At 40.9% G+C, this 19,356-nt stretch overlaps 1 protein-coding gene across 1 annotated transcript in view; it reads left to right on the top strand.

The window, feature by feature from the left end:
• PPP1CB (protein phosphatase 1 catalytic subunit beta) overlaps window positions 1-19,356 on the top strand; it is a 49,727-nt gene that overhangs the window by 15,090 nt on the left and 15,281 nt on the right. Inside the window, exons 2-4 of the mRNA XM_034764772.1 lie at window positions 5,577-5,708; window positions 11,662-11,892; window positions 12,264-12,368. Coding sequence (XP_034620663.1) covers window positions 5,577-5,708; window positions 11,662-11,892; window positions 12,264-12,368 — 468 coding nt within the window. The remainder of the gene's footprint in view (window positions 1-5,576; window positions 5,709-11,661; window positions 11,893-12,263; window positions 12,369-19,356) is intronic.

Here is a 19,356-nt window from a genome sequence, read left to right as displayed (position 1 = left end):
GAAAACATACTAAAAAATACCATTCAGCGAGCATTCTTAATATGTTCAGAACTGAAAGCCCATACACCCATGTGGCTCTTGACCCAACTCTTGTGGTTAGCCTCTGGCCTTATCATTGCTAGGAAAAGGTGTTTTTAGCACATGAACGAACGCGTTGGGTCATATGTTAAAACGCTTATTCCTAGTGAATGCAAGATCTGTGTTGCCTGTTTATATTTTATTTTTATTTCTAATCTTAGTATGGTTATATGGCTAAAAATTCTAACTAACAAGATGTGTGACATGTTGGCATTGTTCTTGTCGATTAGACTAGTATTACAGCTGGCGTGCATCAGTAGAACAAAGCAATTTCTAGCTTGTGTTTGGGCCATAGTTTATTTAATCAGATTACTCAGCAGTGGTTTTGTTTTCTTTTGTTTTTGACCCAAGAACCTATTGTTGTAAACTTAACAGTCCAGTTGCCCTAATCCCAGTCCTGAGCTCTTACCATAGTATCATACTGCTGATAGTTTACATCTACACAGCACCAATGCCTGCCTGCCTCCCAGCTCCCAGGGTAGTGACGCTCAGAACCTGGCTCAAGTGTCAGGGCCTTGCATTACAAGACTAAATAGCAGTGTAGACGTTCCTGCTCGGACTGGAGCCCTGGCTCTGAAATCCACCAAGTGGGTGAGGTTCTTAGAGCCTGGGCTCCAGGCCAAGTGGGAATGTCTACTCTGCTATTTTTAGCCTTGTACGGTGAGTCGAGATCAGCTGATCTGGGCTCTGAGACTTGCTTGCTGGGATTTTTCTGCTGTATAGATGTACCTTTTGATGGTTAAAAAGAACAGATTTTTCCTATTTGGCTGCTGTTTTGAAAATCAGGTATTATATACTTAGACATATGCATATTTTTAAGTTGCAATATTTATTATGGGAACATATTGGAAAACAAGCGCAGTGAAAATTAGTGTTTTGATGTTCACAGAAGCACTGGACTTCACTAAATGTACAACATAGGAATACTGTTATCCCAACTACACTTTACGCCCCCCCGGAGCACTGCTTTATTGTGTTATATCCAAATTCATGTTATATTGGTCGTGTTATATCGAGGTAGAGGTGTACATATAGCTCTATGTAATATTAAGGGACAATGAGTCGTTCATGGCCTGAAGTCTTTAGGTGTAATCCTGTAAGTTAATGGGAGCAAAGGGCTTTCAGCACATCAGAAAATTAAGTCTATTAAAGAATGCCAAGGCTGTAGCTTCAATGGGGCAAAGGTATGGTTTTTACGATGTTCGCTAAATTGTCTCCACTAGCATTTTACAAGGTATAGAGTAGTTTTACCTTGATGAATCTAGTAGAAGTGAAAACTGATGGTTGGAGTGTGTATTTTGGGGGGAAGGGGTGTCTAGGGTTCACCTCATCTAGCTACATCAAATTAAAACTACCCTGTATCTTGCCTCCACTAGAGTTTTGCTAAAAAGTAACTTTTTTTTTTTAAGCACCTTATTTCCTAATGTAGACAATTCCTGAGGAGGAAACACTTATTTCTGGCTATTTTAACTTGGGAAGCCATTAACTAGGCAGTCTTGCCTGACCTTATTACACAGAGGATCACACAAACCTCAGCACAACCTTGTGTGGGCCAAACAGATTCTACATATTTTAGTAAGATTTAAAGTTAACTATTGATTTATATTTTATATTCTGCTTGTTTGTATGTATTAGGTTATTTCTATGTACAGTATTGTCTTTTTACAGACTTGTGTAAACTAAAATGATATAACATGATGACAAAACACTAATGAATCGGCCATTAGTATATTGTGTTGAAGCAAGTCATGGGCCTTATGAAATGCTCTGGTGGGCTGGAGGTTAGGCACCTCTGAAACATAGACATATTCTAGTAAAACTATTACAGTAGAACCTCAGTTATGAACACCTAAAGAATGGAGGTTGTTCATAAATGTTTGTTCAGAGTTATGGTAGCTCTTTCAAAAGTTTTTACAACTGAACATTGGAAATAATACAGCTTTGAAACTTCACTATGCGGAAGAAAAATGCTGGTATTAACCGTCTTAATTTAAATGAAACAAGAACAGAAACAGTTTCCTTACCTTATCAAACTCTTATTTTTTTAATAGCTTGTTTAACACAGTACTGTACTGTATTTGCTTTTTTTGTCTCTGCTGCCTGATTGCATACTTCTGGTTCCAAATGAAGTGTGTGGTTGACTGGTCAGTTCATAACTCTGGTATTTGTTACTGAGGTTCTGCTATATGTATTTTTCAAGTGTCTGTTACAATATGTCAGTATGACACTACAGCTGGCATACATATAATATCCTAACTTATTCACACTCCTCATGGATTATTTTACCCTTTGGATGCTGGTAAGGCTACATGCCTTCATAAAAGCGCCAAAAGCTACAAAATGCCAGTATGCTTAGCAGCATAGGCTGCTATGTTCATATCAGCATAATGCTTTGCTCTCTACATTGAACTAGATTTTATTGAATAACTGATGTCGTTGTCCAGATATTCAAAGTCCTCTATGGTAGTGGCCATAGCTGTCTCAGACCTGGTTTCCCTCCATAGCCAGGACCATCCAGAACAGTTGTTTTACTGGAACAACTAAACCTGAGTGTGAGAGACCGCACGTTTTTTCACAGGAGTTGGATTAGAGAATTTGCTCCCCAAAGGGCTAATAACCAACTGGCGACACTATTTTCAGAAATAGATGCAAAATAAATTTAATCAACTTAACTTAACCCAATAAGTATCTTGTGTACTTGAGCACACTCTATCTTTATGAACTAATTGACCCACTTTTTCTAGATCATTGGTCCCCAAACTGTGGGGCATGACTCCCCAGGAGGCGTAGAGGAACATTTGGCAGGGGGGAGAGCATGGTGGGACCCTGACTCCAGCCCCTTTCCTCTGCCCAGGTCCCAGAGGTGTGTGAGCAGATTACATTATGGGTGAGGAGGGGGTGCAACATAAAAAGTTTGGGGACCACTGTTCTAGAGGCTGGAGAGGAAGAAAGATTTCTGCAGTAGTTGAGGTCTTCATTGGCCGCAATGGAGCCACTAATATAAATATTTAGGTAAAGTTATCTTTCCGCTAAGAATGTCTTCTATGCTGATAGAGGACAAGAAAGGGAACTGTAGGTGTAACTGTCCATGTGACCCTACACTACTGGTTAACACACCTGTTTCAAATTGATCAATTTTGAATTAGTTGCATTACTTAAAAGAATGACTTCCTCTTTCTGTACTTTGTTATAAAATATAAAGGAAGCTTTTGACATGATTTGGGGATTTGAAAGCAACTTTTATAACCACGATACTAAACTCTTGACTTAGAATTGAAAGTAAGGGGAGGGGAAACCCAGCTGTGCAGTGGTTAAAAATATATTTTTTTAATAGAATAAAACATGGATGACTCAGGGCTTGTCTGCACAGTTTCCCTGATTAATTCAATGTATGGACACTCTTATTCTGGAATAAGCCCACTTGGGAACAAGGCATGCTTACTGCAGAATAAGAATATCCACATGTGGAATTATCTAGGGAAAATTCCATGTCAGTCTTTAGGCTTGTTTCCATTGTCTATCAGGAGTGTTCACACTGTCATTTTTAGAGGTAAATCTGAAATATGCCTGGAGTTACACAAGGTGGATAAAAATGATTTGTTTAAAAAGAAATCAAATTGATTTTTCAGCTTTTTAAAATTCATTTTTGTTTACAAGTTGCTAGTTCTTTATTTCTCATTTTATAGTCTTAAATTGCAAAAGTTGATTTTGTACAATTTTCTTAATTGTTAGTAGAATTTCAGATTTTATGCAGTATTTTTATATTGTTTCACCCTTAAAATGCTAATTTATTGTGGGGTGGGGAGAATCCAAAGCTAAAATGCTCTGACCAGGCTATATTTGATCAGGATTTTCAGTCTGAAGTCAATGGATCTTGTGCTTTTAAGTCATTTTAGTGCTTTTGAAAATACGTCGGTTAGGTGCCATGTGGTTTAAGTCTAAGTTTAGGCTTCTATTTTTGAGAACGTTTAGCTTGTGACTAAAAAGTTCATTAACTTTGTTCATGAATTGAAAATCTACACTCTATTGTTAACACTTTCAGCCCCTTTGATTCCACTTAAAAATAACCTCATCAGTATTGACCACCAGATAGTAAGAGGCTTTCAACCCTTATCTTTGTATACCATATTCTTCTTTATTAACTATAGGAGTATCGTTTAGCCTTGCTTGCATCCACTTTTGATCTACCATTGAGTACCAGTACTCTTGCCGTACCTTACTAGAACAGCTGTCGGTTTCCTCTGGTTCCTGGATCCTGCTCTTGAAGATAGGGTGAAATATTCCTTGTTCTAACCTACATATGGAACACTCTGTAATCTGTCTGGTTAGTTGGTTGAGCTTGCGAAGCCATAATATCTTGATATTTGTCTGGCTAATGTGATAACTCTTCATTCTGCATCTGATCAATCCTAAAATGTCATGGAATGTTCTAGGCATCAGTAGATGTACCCAATTGATTTCTGGGGAAATCAAAACACCAAAAGAGGGAAAGTAGGGAACACGAGCGCCTCTGTTTAGTAAAGCCACAGCTTCAAGTTCCTCTACAATTGTCTGTAGATCAAAGAACTGGTTGATGGAACTCATTAATGCCTTCCACTATCTCACCTCTGCCCATTCTCTCCAAAGTTGAATATATTGCCATTCTGAATGATTTATCTCCCAGACAGAAAAGTGTGTGTGAGATCTTGGTATGGGGGTACATAATCCCTAGAGGCATAGGAGATTTGGGGACCTTGGTATGGGGAAGGGGCAGTGGTGCTGCACACCCAACTGCAGGTATGGGTATGGAGAATGAGGGGACATGGGGGAGGAGGGGAGATGTTGGGGGCACACAACACAGGGTGAGGGGAGAATGGGTGGGCCCTAGCATGTGGTGGTGGGGAGAATGGGGGACACAGTAGCCCCCAGGCATGAGGGAGAGAACATGGGAATTGCGGGGACTCCTGCGATAGAGAGAAATGGGAGGGTGGCACTCCAGGGAGGATGAAGGGATGCAAGGAGCCCTGGTGTGTACAATAAAGAAGTTAAGTGTTAGAGTTCTCCCCAGTAGATATTATTTCACAGAAGCAGGAAATAAGCCAGCTCTTCAATAGGAATTGGAGACTAGTCAGACATGTTTTTGTGGTACACTTAAATTTTTTTAAAGGCGAGTTTTGGCCTCTTTATAGAAGCTTCTCCAATTAAGCTTTCTAGTGTTGCTTTAACACAAACCATGCTAGAACATGATTTGTTTCAGATCAAGGTTAAAATGAAAACGAAATTGTTCAAGTTCTTGATACAATAAGGATGTCTGTGAACTCTAAATACTAGTGTTCCACCCCACCACAATAGTCTAAACATATAATACATTTTATTGCCGTAATACACCGTCGTGACAAAAGCAGTATAAATGTGTGGATAAAAGGCCAGTCATATGGCAGCTAGGTGTCCACTGTGCAATCCTCCTAAACAAAAGTGTGCCTTGGTGATATTTACATGCAAAAATTGTTTTGTTTCAGTGCGAGGATGTCGTCCTGGCAAGATCGTGCAGATGACCGAAGCAGAAGTTCGGGGATTGTGCATAAAATCACGAGAAATCTTTCTTAGCCAGCCTATTCTCCTGGAACTGGAGGCACCACTGAAAATTTGTGGTATGTAAATAAGTGTGTATCTTGTCTTGTATCTCTAGTTTATACTTCAAAATTGACATTTTATTGGGGAAGGTGGAAACATAATAAATTGAAGATTTAGACTGTTGATCTAATTTCAGGTGTATTATTCTGTAAATGGTGAGTCACATTAAAACATAGCATAAACACTTCTATCATAATAGAACACGTTCATTTCAAAATGTATGCAAAATGCAAAGTCCCTTAACCGAGTGCATTGCTACATTTACTTAATTCATTGTATTTTCAGAATGGATTCCCATTCACTTAAAGCAATTTAAATGAAATTTTAAAATTCACTTTATGTAATTACATCGGATGTGTATTTTTAAACCAGTTTGATTTCATTCTACATATGAACTCTTCAAGCTTTGTAAAAGACTTTGGCAGGTCCCTTCAGATAAATATTTGTAAACCTAAAATCCACGTAATTCCTTATTAACCTCTTTACAAAGTTAATGCTGGATATTTGCAGTAATTGGTGTACAAGCACAATATAGTTCCCAATGCTGGTTAGTAAATGCTCCCCAGTTTGTTTGTCAGGCTTTTACATATGGAGGAAGTATTGCATGTAATGAACAATACTATGATGCTGCCTTTTAAAATCCTGAATTTCTTGAATTCAGTATTCAATACTGAAGTGTCATGGTTCAAACTTGCTCATATGTGTGGGCCCAAAGACTTTCATGGGCCATCCCAGCCCTTAGATTAGACCAGTCATGCAGAAATCAACTTTCCTAACTTGTGCTATATGATCACAGGGATTTTTCTAATTACCAATTACCTAATATTAATGGCAAACTCATCTTAAATGGCTTTTTTTTTTTTTAAGCATTGCCTATTATACGGTATCTTAAAACTGAAGCTTAATCTAGTTTTGCTGTTAACCCTCTGTACTTCACTTGGTCTGAACAATAAGCTGAGGTTTAAAAAAAAAGAACCAAAGTGAAACTAATGAAATGATGTAAGGGGATATTTTAATCCAATCAGAAGACTCATTATACTAGGCAAACCTGTAGCCATGCCCCTTTAAGCTAAATTTCGGATCCAACTTATCTGAGGGTGTTCTGTGTGCGGAAAATGATGTGGCAACAAATCTGAAGCTAAACTTAAGTAGTGATAACTTGCAGGAGAACATGATATAGGCCAGGGGTGGGCAAACTTTTTGGCCTGAGGGCCACATCGGGGAGGGGAAATTGCTTGCAGGGTCATGAATGTAGGCTGGGGCAGGGGGTTGGGGTGTGGGAGGGAGGTGCGGTATGCAGGAAGGGGCTCAAGGCAAGGGATTGGGGCAGAGGAGGGGTGTGTGGTGCATGAGGGGGCTCAGGGAAGGGGGTTAGGGTGAAGGGTTGCAGGCAGGGGGTTGGGTTGCAGGCAGGGGGTTGGGTTGCAGGCAGGGGGCTCAGGGCAGGGAGCTGGTGTGCAGGAGGGGTTTGGGGTGCAGGCTCCAGCTTAGCACCACTTATCTGGAGTGGCTCCGGGGTGGCAGCGGCACGCAGTGGCTGGCACCCTGTCCCTGTGGCCCCTGGGGGAGGGGGCACAGAGGGCTCTGAGCACCTGTGGATATCTCCCCCAAAGCTCCCATTGGCCCTGGTTCCCCATTCCCGGCCAGTGGGAGCTTCAGGGGAGATACCCAGAGGCAAGGGCAGCATGCAAAGTTCCCCTGGGGCCACAGGGACGTGGTGCTGCTCCCTTCTGGGAGCAGTGTGGGGCCTGCAGCACCAGGGAGTGGCAATCCCATGGGCTGGATCCAAAGCCCTGAGGGGCTGGATCCAGCCCACGGGCTGTAGTTTGCCCACCGCTGATATAGGTATTAGGCTGTTTCTGATGTTTAGGGAGCTTGAGTCCTACGTACGGCGACTAAGAGAAGCTCTTGTACAGGTAGAAATCATTTTTAAACTAGTCTTAAAATAAATAAAACAATGTGCAACTACACTAATCATCTGGCCTACTAATTAATTTTATCTCAAGCCAAATCGAAGGAGCTACTATGGGATGAGATTTTTGTACTGTAAAATCAGATTAAAATGTAGAGCTAAATTAACTTATACATTTGGGATTTATGTGGGTTACATAAGCCAATACCTTTCATATAACAAATTTTCATTTTATGCCAATTTTCTCTTTTAAAAACAATGTAGTTCTTGTTCTGGCAGGCTTCAGATCTGACTTGCAGTTTAGCTCAAACTTGTATCTATCGGGCATCTTGAACAGTTTACTAAATGTCTCTCTAAATGTGGAGTCGCGGCCTACTTATAAAATGGCTTCTGCAAAATATTGCCCAGTTACCCTCTTTGAACACTTGACTGTGGATCTAATTGGAAATAAAATATAATGAAACATTACCCAAATATTTTATTGATTATCCATGTAATTAGTTGGTGCCTGACAATGAGGTTCCATATACTTAGTTACATTGTTAAATTAGGCTTATTGGAAGTATGGTTAGAATATGTATACCCATTCAACTAACACTACTCTGCCCTAAATGTGGGTCTTAAGGAGAGCTCTCTGCTCCAGTTTGTGGCCTACAAACATTGTCAGTTTACCATTGTCATCTTTGCAGCATCTGTGATCTTTGTCAGATGCTAGTTCTAGTTCAGTATGTATACAGGTATTTGTCTACAAGGTACCAGGCTGTAAAGGAAAACTTAAACAAAATCCCTTTAGTCTTCTGTGACCATTATCTTGTACACCTCTACCTCGATATAACGCTGTCCTCGGGAGCCAAAAAAATCTTACCGCGTTATAGATGAAACTGCGTTATATTGAACTTGCTTTGATCCACCGGAGTGCGCAGCCCCGCCCCCCTGGAGCACTGCTTTACTGCATTATATCCGAATTAGTGTTATATCGGGTCGCATTATATCAGGGTAGAGGTGTATATCTAAGGTGAAAGACTAACTACGTCAGTATGCACTGTAGGAATTTGCTTATGTGGGCTTAGCTATCTTTCTCTTTAGAGGAATCAGTAACTTTCACTAGATACAAAGTCAGACAATGCTATCCTGGACCTGTCATAATACTAGACAAACTGCAAGTGTCCTCAAACACCAAATTGGCTTCTGGGCCCCTTTTATAGAAGCTACGTTACGTATCTTTCTCTGGAATAAGCAACATAACTGTTTAACCTAGTGAATGGTGTACAGCAATAGCTTTAACTCCATATGCTAGTGGTTTTTAACCTGTGGTCCATGGACTCCTCGGGGTCCACAGACTAAGATTTCCAAAGGGGTCCACACCTCCATTTGAATTTTTGTAGGGGTCTGGAAATGAAAAGTTTGAAAACCACTGCCATATACCAAGCTAATAAGCTTGTATTTTTTTTTTTTTCTTTTCAATGAACCAGGGACATGACATAAAATAATATATATGACTATCTTTCTTTTAGTGGTTCTCGAACACTTTAAGAGGAATAGCCAGATTGGATCCCATTTGAGGTCCATCTATCCTGTCTGACAATGACTGGTACCAGATTCTTCAGAGATCTTTGTGAAAGGCAGATGTGGGATAATCTGCCTCCTGTGTTAAGTCTCATCCTGATCTGTTGTAGCTAGAGATTGGCTTAAACCCTGAAGCATAAGGTTTAATATCCCTTTAAAAAAAAATTGTCCCAGAATTCTAATGTTTCCTCTTTTTTTATATCTATGTGCAGAATGAATTTTGTTATGTGCACCATTGTGGAGGTGATATGTGGCGGGGGTGGGGCAGAGGGGTTCAGAGTGTCGGTGGGGGCTCAGGGCTAGAGCAGAGCGATGGGGTGAGGGCTCTGGACTGGGGTAGGGAGTTGGGGTACAGGAGGGGATGTGGGCTCTGGGAAGGAGTTTGGGTGCGGGAGGGGGCTCAGGGCTGGGACAGGGCATTAGGGTGTGGGCTCTGGGGTGGGGATGAAAGATTTGGGGTGCAGGCTGCTGTAGGCTGTGACAGGAAGAGAGGACTCCCCCTAGCTCTCTTGCTGCAGCAGCCCAGGGCTGCAGGAGAGGTGCCTCTCCTCACTGCGCACCTGTGTGGCCCTTGTTTGCCTGCCACGTGGCCGCGCAGCTTAGAGGGAACTTTGTTCTGGGATACTCTTGATATCCATCATGTCCCATACCTATCTGATCATGTTGTGGATCACTCCATAAAATATTATATTATCTATCTCTTACATTAAAATTAGGATATCTCCATTAATTTATAATTTATCTCCTAGAATTGGAAGGGACCTTGAAAGGTCATCAAATCCAGCCCCCTGCCTTCACTAGCAAGACCAAGTACTGATTTTGCCCCAGATCCCCTTCAGGGATTGAACTCACAACCCTGGGTTTAGCAGGCCAATGCTCAAACCACTGAGCTATCCCTCCCCCCAATCCACCTTTTATCCACCTTTTCTGTGGCAATTAGTGCTCTGTTGCATGAAAAAGGAAGTTTCTACAGAGATGGGTGTGGTTCTGAAGTCCTGTTAGCTTCTGCACATTTTGAACTTGAAACAGAGAAGCCAAAAAGACATGGACCTAAGTGTGTAGAGTATGGAGAGGAGCTTGGGCTTGCTTGTTCAAAAAGCCTCTGGCAACTGAGACCGAGACTGGCTTACAATTAGCAAGAAGCATCTTTGCTTGACCACTGTAGGCACTTCACCATTTTGCCAGCAGTCGAATTAGATCACATCGAAGTGTTCCACAAATCAGTCAAAACCTAAATGGATCAAGTTGTATAAACTTACTACTGACTGATTTAAAGACTGTATGCTTATGTGATGAATGCTGCAAATAGCAAGGGTACATAGCTATTTTAACAGTAAGTCTCAAAGGCTTTACAACAGGAGTATCCTATCCCCATTTACAGATGGGGAAACTGAGGAATAGCAAGGTGAAGTGACTAGCCAAGGTCACCCAGTAGACCAGTTGCAGAGCCAGGAATAGAACCCCTTGCCAGCAATCTATTCTGTAAGCCACTCTGCCTTCCTGTACACAAGTAATTTTAAAGAATTCTTTAGTGTTTAGGTTTCTATTCTTCTTCCATCACACCCACCTACACAGTTATAGTTAGGTGATACGGTGGTATGGGTGATATGGTATTCTGTGCCAACTACTTACGACAGAACTGTTGCAACATGCAGCCTGCCTATTTTTTTTGGAAGTGGCCCGTTGTGGAATATATGGTAAGTGGTAGGTGAATCTGGCAGAATAATTTGTCAGAATAATACTTACTGTATCAGTTTTTGATTAACTTCTTGCAAGCTTGCTGGATATCTTTTGTATAGGATTTGATTTTAAAGAGTTCTGTACTGTGTGGTATAGCAAATTGCGCGCACACACAAAAAATCACATGAAAGAAGGCACTTAGCCAAGCTGCCTTGTCCAGTGACATTGTATAGTAGCTGTAATATTGCGGGGGTGACCAGCAGGTCAACAGTTGACTTTTTAGGGTATAAAACAAGCTTAGAATAGCTTAATGCAGCACCTGCCTCTACTGATTTGTCCAGTTTCTTTACTGATTGCTTTTGGGAGGAGAGTGGAGTGTGGTAGTAAACCTACAAGTTGTTTTGCTTTTTAAAATAGTTAATTTGCCACCTTCTATGTATTAGTTGCATCAAGTCAGCTTTCTTCTAAATTTACGTTTAAATTTGTACAGAAACTGGAATTTCCCATCTTTTCCAGAGACTACTTAGTTAAATGGAAAGGAAGATTTTGTACCCTTCAGAAAGTTTCTGGAACTGACACTGCAATTCTCTGCAAATCTTGTGGGCAATTTCCATAGATTGAGTGCTTCAATTTTAGCTTTTTTTATCCTTTCTCAGACCATCTGAAAGATCTTGCCAGAATATCAGTCTGTCAACTACCTCTCAATTCTTAACTGACCCTCTAAAATGAGTACTAATTCAATGTCTTGGTTTCAGTAAGGTATTTATGATATTGTACTAATCTTTTTATCTCTTTAAATTTACCTTACTCAGGTGACATTCATGGGCAATATACAGATTTACTTCGATTGTTTGAGTATGGAGGATTCCCACCAGAAGCCAACTATCTTTTCCTGGGAGATTACGTAGACAGAGGCAAGCAGTCTCTGGAAACCATCTGCCTATTACTGGCATACAAAATCAAGTATCCAGAAAACTTCTTTCTCCTCAGAGGAAACCATGAGTGTGCTAGCATTAATCGTATCTATGGATTCTATGATGAATGTAAGCAAAACCTTCTAGTTCTCAAAAGTTGCTTCCATTTAACTATATGTTGTAGGAGTAGAAAGTAGATTATTTTTAACCAAATAATGACTGTTCATTGCAAGAATTTATCAAAGCAATCTGTAGGAAAAGCTTTCCATACATTATTTTGAAACACACCTTGTGTCTCTTAATACTTGGTATTACATATGTGGTTTTTACTTGAAGTAAACTTTCTGTGAAATGCTTGTAACAGGTGATCATCTTCACAGGTTTTATGAAACGTGAATAATTCAACTTTCAGACTTTGTCTACATCTTTGGGCAGGGTATAATGCACATTGTAGGTTGGCTATGTAATTCCTTTTCTAATAGACTACTCTGTTCCTGCAGGCAAACGACGATTTAATATTAAACTTTGGAAGACATTCACAGACTGCTTTAACTGTCTGCCTATTGCAGCCATTGTGGATGAGAAGATCTTCTGCTGTCATGGAGGTAAGATAATTACTTCAATCTGACAGTGAATGTAGTTATATTTTTCTTATCCATTGCATAATTAGTGTCAATCTCTGGCCCAGGATCAGACTAAAACACTGTTCCATGTTGCATACAATAGCAATGAAATTACCATTGAGAGTAACTTTAATGGCACCATTAAGATAACTGTGGCTTATTCCTGTTCATCGCCTCATCCTCACTCTGTGTTCTCCCTTATTGTTTTGCTCAGGAACAAGATCTTTGCTTAGGTCATTGTGCTACATGATAACAGAAAATGCAAAACCAAAAATTGCACTTTTCTCCTTCAGAATCAGACTGAAGTTTAATGTGAAGTCAGCTTTAAAGAATTAGCTTGCATACACATGCAGATTTCTCCCCCCCCCCCCAGAATTGCATAATAAATTGTCCAATCGTGGAATAAACAACTTGTTTGCCTCTGTATTTGACAAGTTCATAAAGTGTTTCTGCTCCTGTGTCCAATCATTTGGACCAGTGTATTTTCCTCACCTATGTGAACATTCAGTGGCTTACAAGGCTTTTTCTCCCTGCCCATATCCATTCCCTCCACAGCTGGCTTCTTAGCTTTCTTCACTTTTTCTCACTGGAGCCTAGGCAGAATGTAACATATTTGCTTCCTTGTAGAATGATCAGCCAGCCAAGTGGGTAGAGCCATGCCTGTAGTGTTTTGTGCCCAAACTGCTCCAGCTATGGGCTTCATGGTGCTGCAGATATGACACCTTCGCTACCTCCCTCAAGACTGACTGGAGCAGGCCCAGGCTTTAACTTTCCTTCTGTTTTCTTGGTGAACAGGAGGGCTTCTGACAGCAAGGCAATGGTAACAATGTAGGAGTGGCTCAGTTTTGCCTCAAGAATCAGGTGGTGAGTGCAGCCCCTGTTTTGACCAACAATTGGAGGCTGCCTAAATTGGAGCTCAGGCTTCCATTTTTCCCAATACAACGTGGGGCAGGCAGCATGCCTTTTGCAAGAGCTGCTGAGCAGTAGTCCAATCCTGTTTCTTAAGCACTTCCCCTCTCCTTCTTGGGTGAGTAGCATCTCAAAAGAACCATCACTCTACTCCCACCTGGCTTAGTGCCTCTGCTTACTTCAAGCCTCTACCCTTCTTGCCACTGATGGTGCAGAATAATAAAATGCTGCTGGACTGTAGCCTTGGCACATTACAGCCGTTGATGCTCCAGCCCTCTTCTAATAAGGATTAACCTCTGTCTTTGCAGAAGCTGAAGACTGTGGCAACCTCCATAACTTTTGTTTCCCCTCACAAGGGCAGTAGGGGGATATTACTTATAGACCCTAAATCCAAAATATGGGCTCTAACTCTAAAATATGTCATAAGGGTAGCAAGGAATGCTTTCTGTGGGAGTTCACTTGAACTACTGTCCCTAGTGGATCAGCTCCATATGCTTGTGAGGTTACCTTCCCCCTGCTGCTCCTCTCCTTTGTCCTGTACTTATTCTTTCCCAAACCAGACAGGAAATGTAAATCAGGGTCGAAAAGGCAAAAGCTCTGAAAGGTCCAGGGTCTGCCCCTAAGAGAAGGCCAAAGGAAAAGAATGACTTTATTTATTTTTTTTAAATTCTCATGACCTGATTTAACTAATAAGCAAATTAGTAGAGTTCAATGCCTTAGTAAGATCTGTCCTTGAAGAGGATTGTCAGAACAAAGATTCCTAGGGGACTTGAAAGGATATGGCTTTGTCTCCATTGGGGATTTCAGCCAGCAGGATAGCTGCACTGGAGCAAGTATCTGGGGTAGACAGGCAAAATTGCAACTTATGAGTGCCGCTTGCTTCTACTTGAAACTGAGGTAGATAGTGCCACTTTGTCTATACACTTGGAGTTTATACTATTATAGGGACAAATCCCCCATATAGACAAGTCCTACAAACATTTCCTTTCTCTAAGAAGTTGGCCAAGATATACTTGGAAGAATCCAGAATTGTCTGTTCTCCACAACTCCAGGCTGTAGGTTTCCACAACCTCCCACTGGTACTTCGGAAAAGTGATGGTCCTCACAAAGATTGGCCAAGTGGTCACAAAGTCTGTGGAGAGTCTTCCATCCCATTACCCTTTTAACTTACCCTGTCATGGATGTGAAAGACAGAATCTGGACTCAGTCTTAAGGAAACATCATGAATTAGGACTTAAATCATCTAGTCTTACCTTTATAACACAAGCTATAGTACTTGACCCAGTACACAGCCGGATAACTTGTTTGACTAAGGTATTCCTTTCTAAAAGATGCTTAGACTCAAAAATGGAGATTCCACCACTTGGTAGTTTGTTCCAACGACTAATCACCCTCATTGTTAGAAACGAGACAAAATTTTTTACTTGATTTTTGTCTGACTTCAGCTTCCAGACATTGGCTCCTCTTATGCCTTTCTCGGTTAGCTCAAAGAGCCCTGTAGTAACTGGTGTATTAACTACCTTTATGGGGAGAAAACCATAAACAAGTCGCCTCTTGATCTTTTTGATAAATTTAATAGACTTAAGCTCCTTAAGGCTCACTGTAAGGCCCTTTTTTTCCAGTTTTCTAATCCTTTTTGTGGTACTTCTCTGTACCCCATCCAATTTTTTTCAACATTTTTATTTATTTATTTATTTATTTATTTTTAAGTAGATACCAGAACTGCACACAGTATTCCAGGTTGTCTCCTCAGTGCCATGTGGAGGTGAAATCATCTCAGTGTTTCTACTCAGTACTGATAATGCATCCAAGGATCAAATTAGCACTTGCCATAGCATCCTACTGAGAGATCATGTGGACTTGCCTGTCTTTTGTGTCCCCGTAATCATCTTCAAATTCACTGCCTTCCTGAATACAGTCCTCCATTCTGTAGGTATAACCTGAATTCCATGTTCCTAGATGTATGGCATTGTAGTTTGGCTCTAATAAAACTTAATGTTTCTGTGTGTTCCTCACTGCTGATTATCTGTCTTCTTACAAGACTCTTGGAAGCTAATTTTTGCCTGCCTAGAAAGTTAAACTAGACCTCTTTCTCCTTGCCAATCAACCTGGGATACATGTCCAGATAATGACAAGGCAACACTGACTGTTTCCTCTGACTAAGGCCACAGGTATGTGACTTACAACCCTGTCCTGGTAGGGGCATCACCTCTTCAGAAAGTGTGTGGACCAAACTTTGAAAGTCCTGGCTGATTTCAAGATATTGCTTCCTCAAGACAAGCCCATAAAGCCTGATAGCACCTTACCTAAGTCTGCTAGGAATGGAGTGTCCTCTTAAAGGTCCCCTAAAGGATTTCATTCAGGTTTCAATATTCCAGATGCCCCATATTAACTTTTAAGCTTATAGGATTCACCGATCTCAAAGGACTGCTGATCTAGTATCCATCTTGCTCCAGAGGCTCCTTTGTTAGAGGGAGTGAGAGGAAAGTGCTTCAGTCTGCAGTAGGTCCTGTCCATAATAGCTATATATTAATTTTTTTCCACTTCATCTGTCTCAGTCCCTTCTTATCTTCACAGTCTCCTGTCGATCTCCCAATAAAAAGCCACCAGAAGCATGCTTTCTCTGACTGGCATTAAGGCTGTGTGCCTAGCTTTTCAACAAAAACAAGGAAGAGAATTCTGTACTTATGGCCTAGAAGGTTCTCAAAGGTTTATTTCCACATCATCCGAGCTAGATGGATAATAGCCCCCTCAACCTCACAGTAGCCATTGGTAATTATCTGCATGCACTCCAGCCCCATTCACTGTTGGGTATAGCTGTGCTGAATGATGGGGCATTAGTTGGAACAGTTAGGTAGAGGGGTGATTATGATATGAGATCTGGATCTCCACTCCCCTCACCCCTTCGCATATGTGAAAGAGATCAAATGAAAGAGATGCATGTGTACCTTGAGGGATCCAGTTTGCATAATTTCAGTGTTAAGTTGTGTAGGTTGTCAGTAGCAGTGCACAGGGACCGTCTTGAGATGCTGATTGTTAGCAATGAGGTGGGATATGAGAGCAGTCTGTGTGAGTAATGGTGAGGGATTTATAAAATGTAAGGAGCAGTTTGTTTCTAGGGTATGGGTTCAGTGTTTGGGTGTAGAACAGGTATAGGTACTTCCTGTTCAGTACCGCTCGCCTGAAAACAAGCTTTGCCTTAGCAAAGAGAAGGTTTTACTCTGTCCTACAGATGTCATTGGCCTATTCAGTGTGTGATGGGCACTATCTGCAAAGGCTGAGTGTGTGTTCCTTTATCAACCACAGGTGTTCAGCTTCTGCCAGCCCAAAGTGGAATCTGCTAATGCCTTGCATAACTTTCAATTAAAGCCCATTTCCTTTTTAGCTCATGAGGAATCCATTGCTTTAGTTGAGTGGCGGAGTCTTGCTAGGGTAAGACAAATCAACAGCTTTATATGCTGAAATACTGGGCTCTCTCTCCCGAGTTGGGGAGCCCCTGCGCACTGCTACTTAGCATTGGTCCAGGTTGTTAAATGAGTAGAAGCAGATTTCACTACCTATAATACAGGCTTTTTCAGTGAAATATTCAAGTTCTCCCAGAATTTTATTTTGATCCTGAGAATTACAACCTTTTTAAAAAGCTACTCTCTGGGATTATCTCATTTAATTTTTCATAAGTGTGTATGCCAACAGTGAATCCAAAGGAAAGAGTAGAAGCAAGCCTGTAGAGGGAGTGCATCTGGGCAGAGTGATAAATTTGGAAGCTGGTCACTTATCACTCTGTCTAGCAAGTTTGAACAGCAGAAAGAAAACCATTGGTTCAGATTGTTGACTGCATTGTCAAAGAATCTTGATTTTACAGGTATGGAATCTCTCTTCCAAGTAGTTTAGTAGGTATAATACTTAAGTTTCTTAAAACCTCATATAATTGAAGGTTTTTGCTAATCCCTTTAGTGGAGATAGCTACTCCAGTTGACAAGATTTACTCTCCATAGAAATACTTTATAAATTGCCATGATACAGAAATGTCATAACTTACCTGTGAACTAGAATTCATAAGATGTGCAGAAATATTTCCCAAATCATGACACCGATAGCAGTTAAACTCAGGTGATAGGCACTAACCAGTGAGGTGGTGGTAGGAGTATGTGGCTTGTGCAGACCCTCTTACTGCTAACCATAGACTAAAAAAACAAACTTAAGAGCTTGAAGTTCTGCATGCATTGTACTTGGGACCAGAGGCCCATGAGAGAATTCCAGAAGGTGATTATTTCTGGAAAACAAATACAAGGTGTAAACAAACTTCCCTTGTAAACATAATTGGGGTTTTAAAAACACGTCTGTTTTATTTTTAAAAAGTAAGACGAGCTCAAATTCTATGTACCATTTAAAGGATATTCTAACTTTAAAAACAAATGCCCCTTTAAGACTTGTAACACTTCCAGATGGAAGCAAAAGTATTAGCACTATTAAAGCTGATTTGCAGATATGAAAAGCTTAGCAGAATGTCCTGAATACTCCAAAATAACAGCAACCCAGGGTGACACTTAGCACATTTGAGTGGTAAACCTTGCCCTCTCTTCTCCTCCCCATCCCCTCCAAACTGCTTTTCAGGTCCCTGAGTTATGGATTGTCAGCACCTACTCATGATGTCTTGAGTCTGTGTACACTGTACTGGTAATAACACAAACCTGCTGGAGCTCAGAGCCAGCTAATAGGAGTGAGGTAGGTGCCTTTTTTTACTATATTGCGTATTTTTGCATAGTTTATTTTTAAAACTTGCCCTCTGGGATATACAATAAAAACTTTGCAAAACCGCATAACATAGTAAACAAAAGGCACCTCACTTATCCAATTAGGCAGCGTGCTGAAATCCCGATTTCACACCTTTGTTCCTTCCCTGCTTACATTTCTTCAGTCCTCTTCTTTGCACCCCCCCCCCATCTGATTATATAAACCAAATCTCCCCTCTGCTACAGTCTCTCCAATATGTTGCTGCTGAAATTATCTTCTATCACTGACTCAGATGTTCCCCTCTTTGAATCCCTTCACTGGCTTTTTGACTACACACCAAATTCAAGTTTCTCATCCTTGCCTTTAGGGCCTTCCACAGCTCTGTACTCACTTCTTCATTTTACCCTGTCTTTTTGCTTAAATTTAGCCTACTTCTGAACCATCCCCAGTTTCCTCCTTTTACTCTTCTCTGTGAGTTCTCTTCCATGCTGCTCCTTGCTTTCCTCTTCTCCTCATGAGTGAAAGGGCTTTGCTGCTTTAAAGCCTTCCTTAAAGCCACTCTTTCAGGAGACCTTTCAGTGATAACTGCTGTTAACCTTCTGCACTGCTAATCTCATACTGTCACCGTGTCTATTGTCAGAATAGTTTGTCTGCCTGAATTAGGTTTTAATCTCTTGGGGGAGGAGGCAAGATCTTTATGTGCAACACAAAGCATAGAAGTGGTTTCAGTGATGGGAATTCTGTGATTGGTGACACCACTAGCATAGTGTTGGGGCTTCCTGTGAGGGGATGCATCAATATGCGAATAGCAAAAGATGACTTGAGACTACCTGAGGAGAGCCATGGGTTAAATTCCGAATTTGCAGAGTATCCCTTTTGCCTTCTTTATCATATGATGCTATATGGGATGCACTTTTTCCTAGAGTAAAAATCTGAGACAGCCAGCAGGGCTTTCTCCGTGCTCTTCTTACTGTTTATAATGTTCTTCCCTTTTTGATTCAACAGTGCTTGGATTTGATGAGGACAATAAGGCCCCTTAACTTCCTTGTTTTGATCTTGCTTTGGCTTAGCCTAAACATGCACCTGTATAATCCTTTTAGTGCATTTAAATTTATAAAAACACTTGTCTGTGTCTCGTTACCAGCAAATGGTTGCATCAGAGAACCAGGCTTGTAACTGCTGCCATGTCACAAGTTGCAGTCTGAAAACTACACTATTTATCCACAAGGTACTGAGGTGCACAGATAATCATTGTAGTGGGGGCAATTTGACAGTAGTTTTTCTGATTTGTATTAAATTAAATTTGTGGATCTTAACCCTTGACCAC

Source organism: Trachemys scripta, chromosome 3, assembly GCF_013100865.1.
Source record: "Trachemys scripta elegans isolate TJP31775 chromosome 3, CAS_Tse_1.0, whole genome shotgun sequence".
NCBI lineage: Eukaryota > Metazoa > Chordata > Testudines > Emydidae > Trachemys > Trachemys scripta.
The sequence above is the reverse complement of the archived record's forward strand: the minus strand, read 5'-3'. Positions and strand labels throughout refer to the sequence as shown.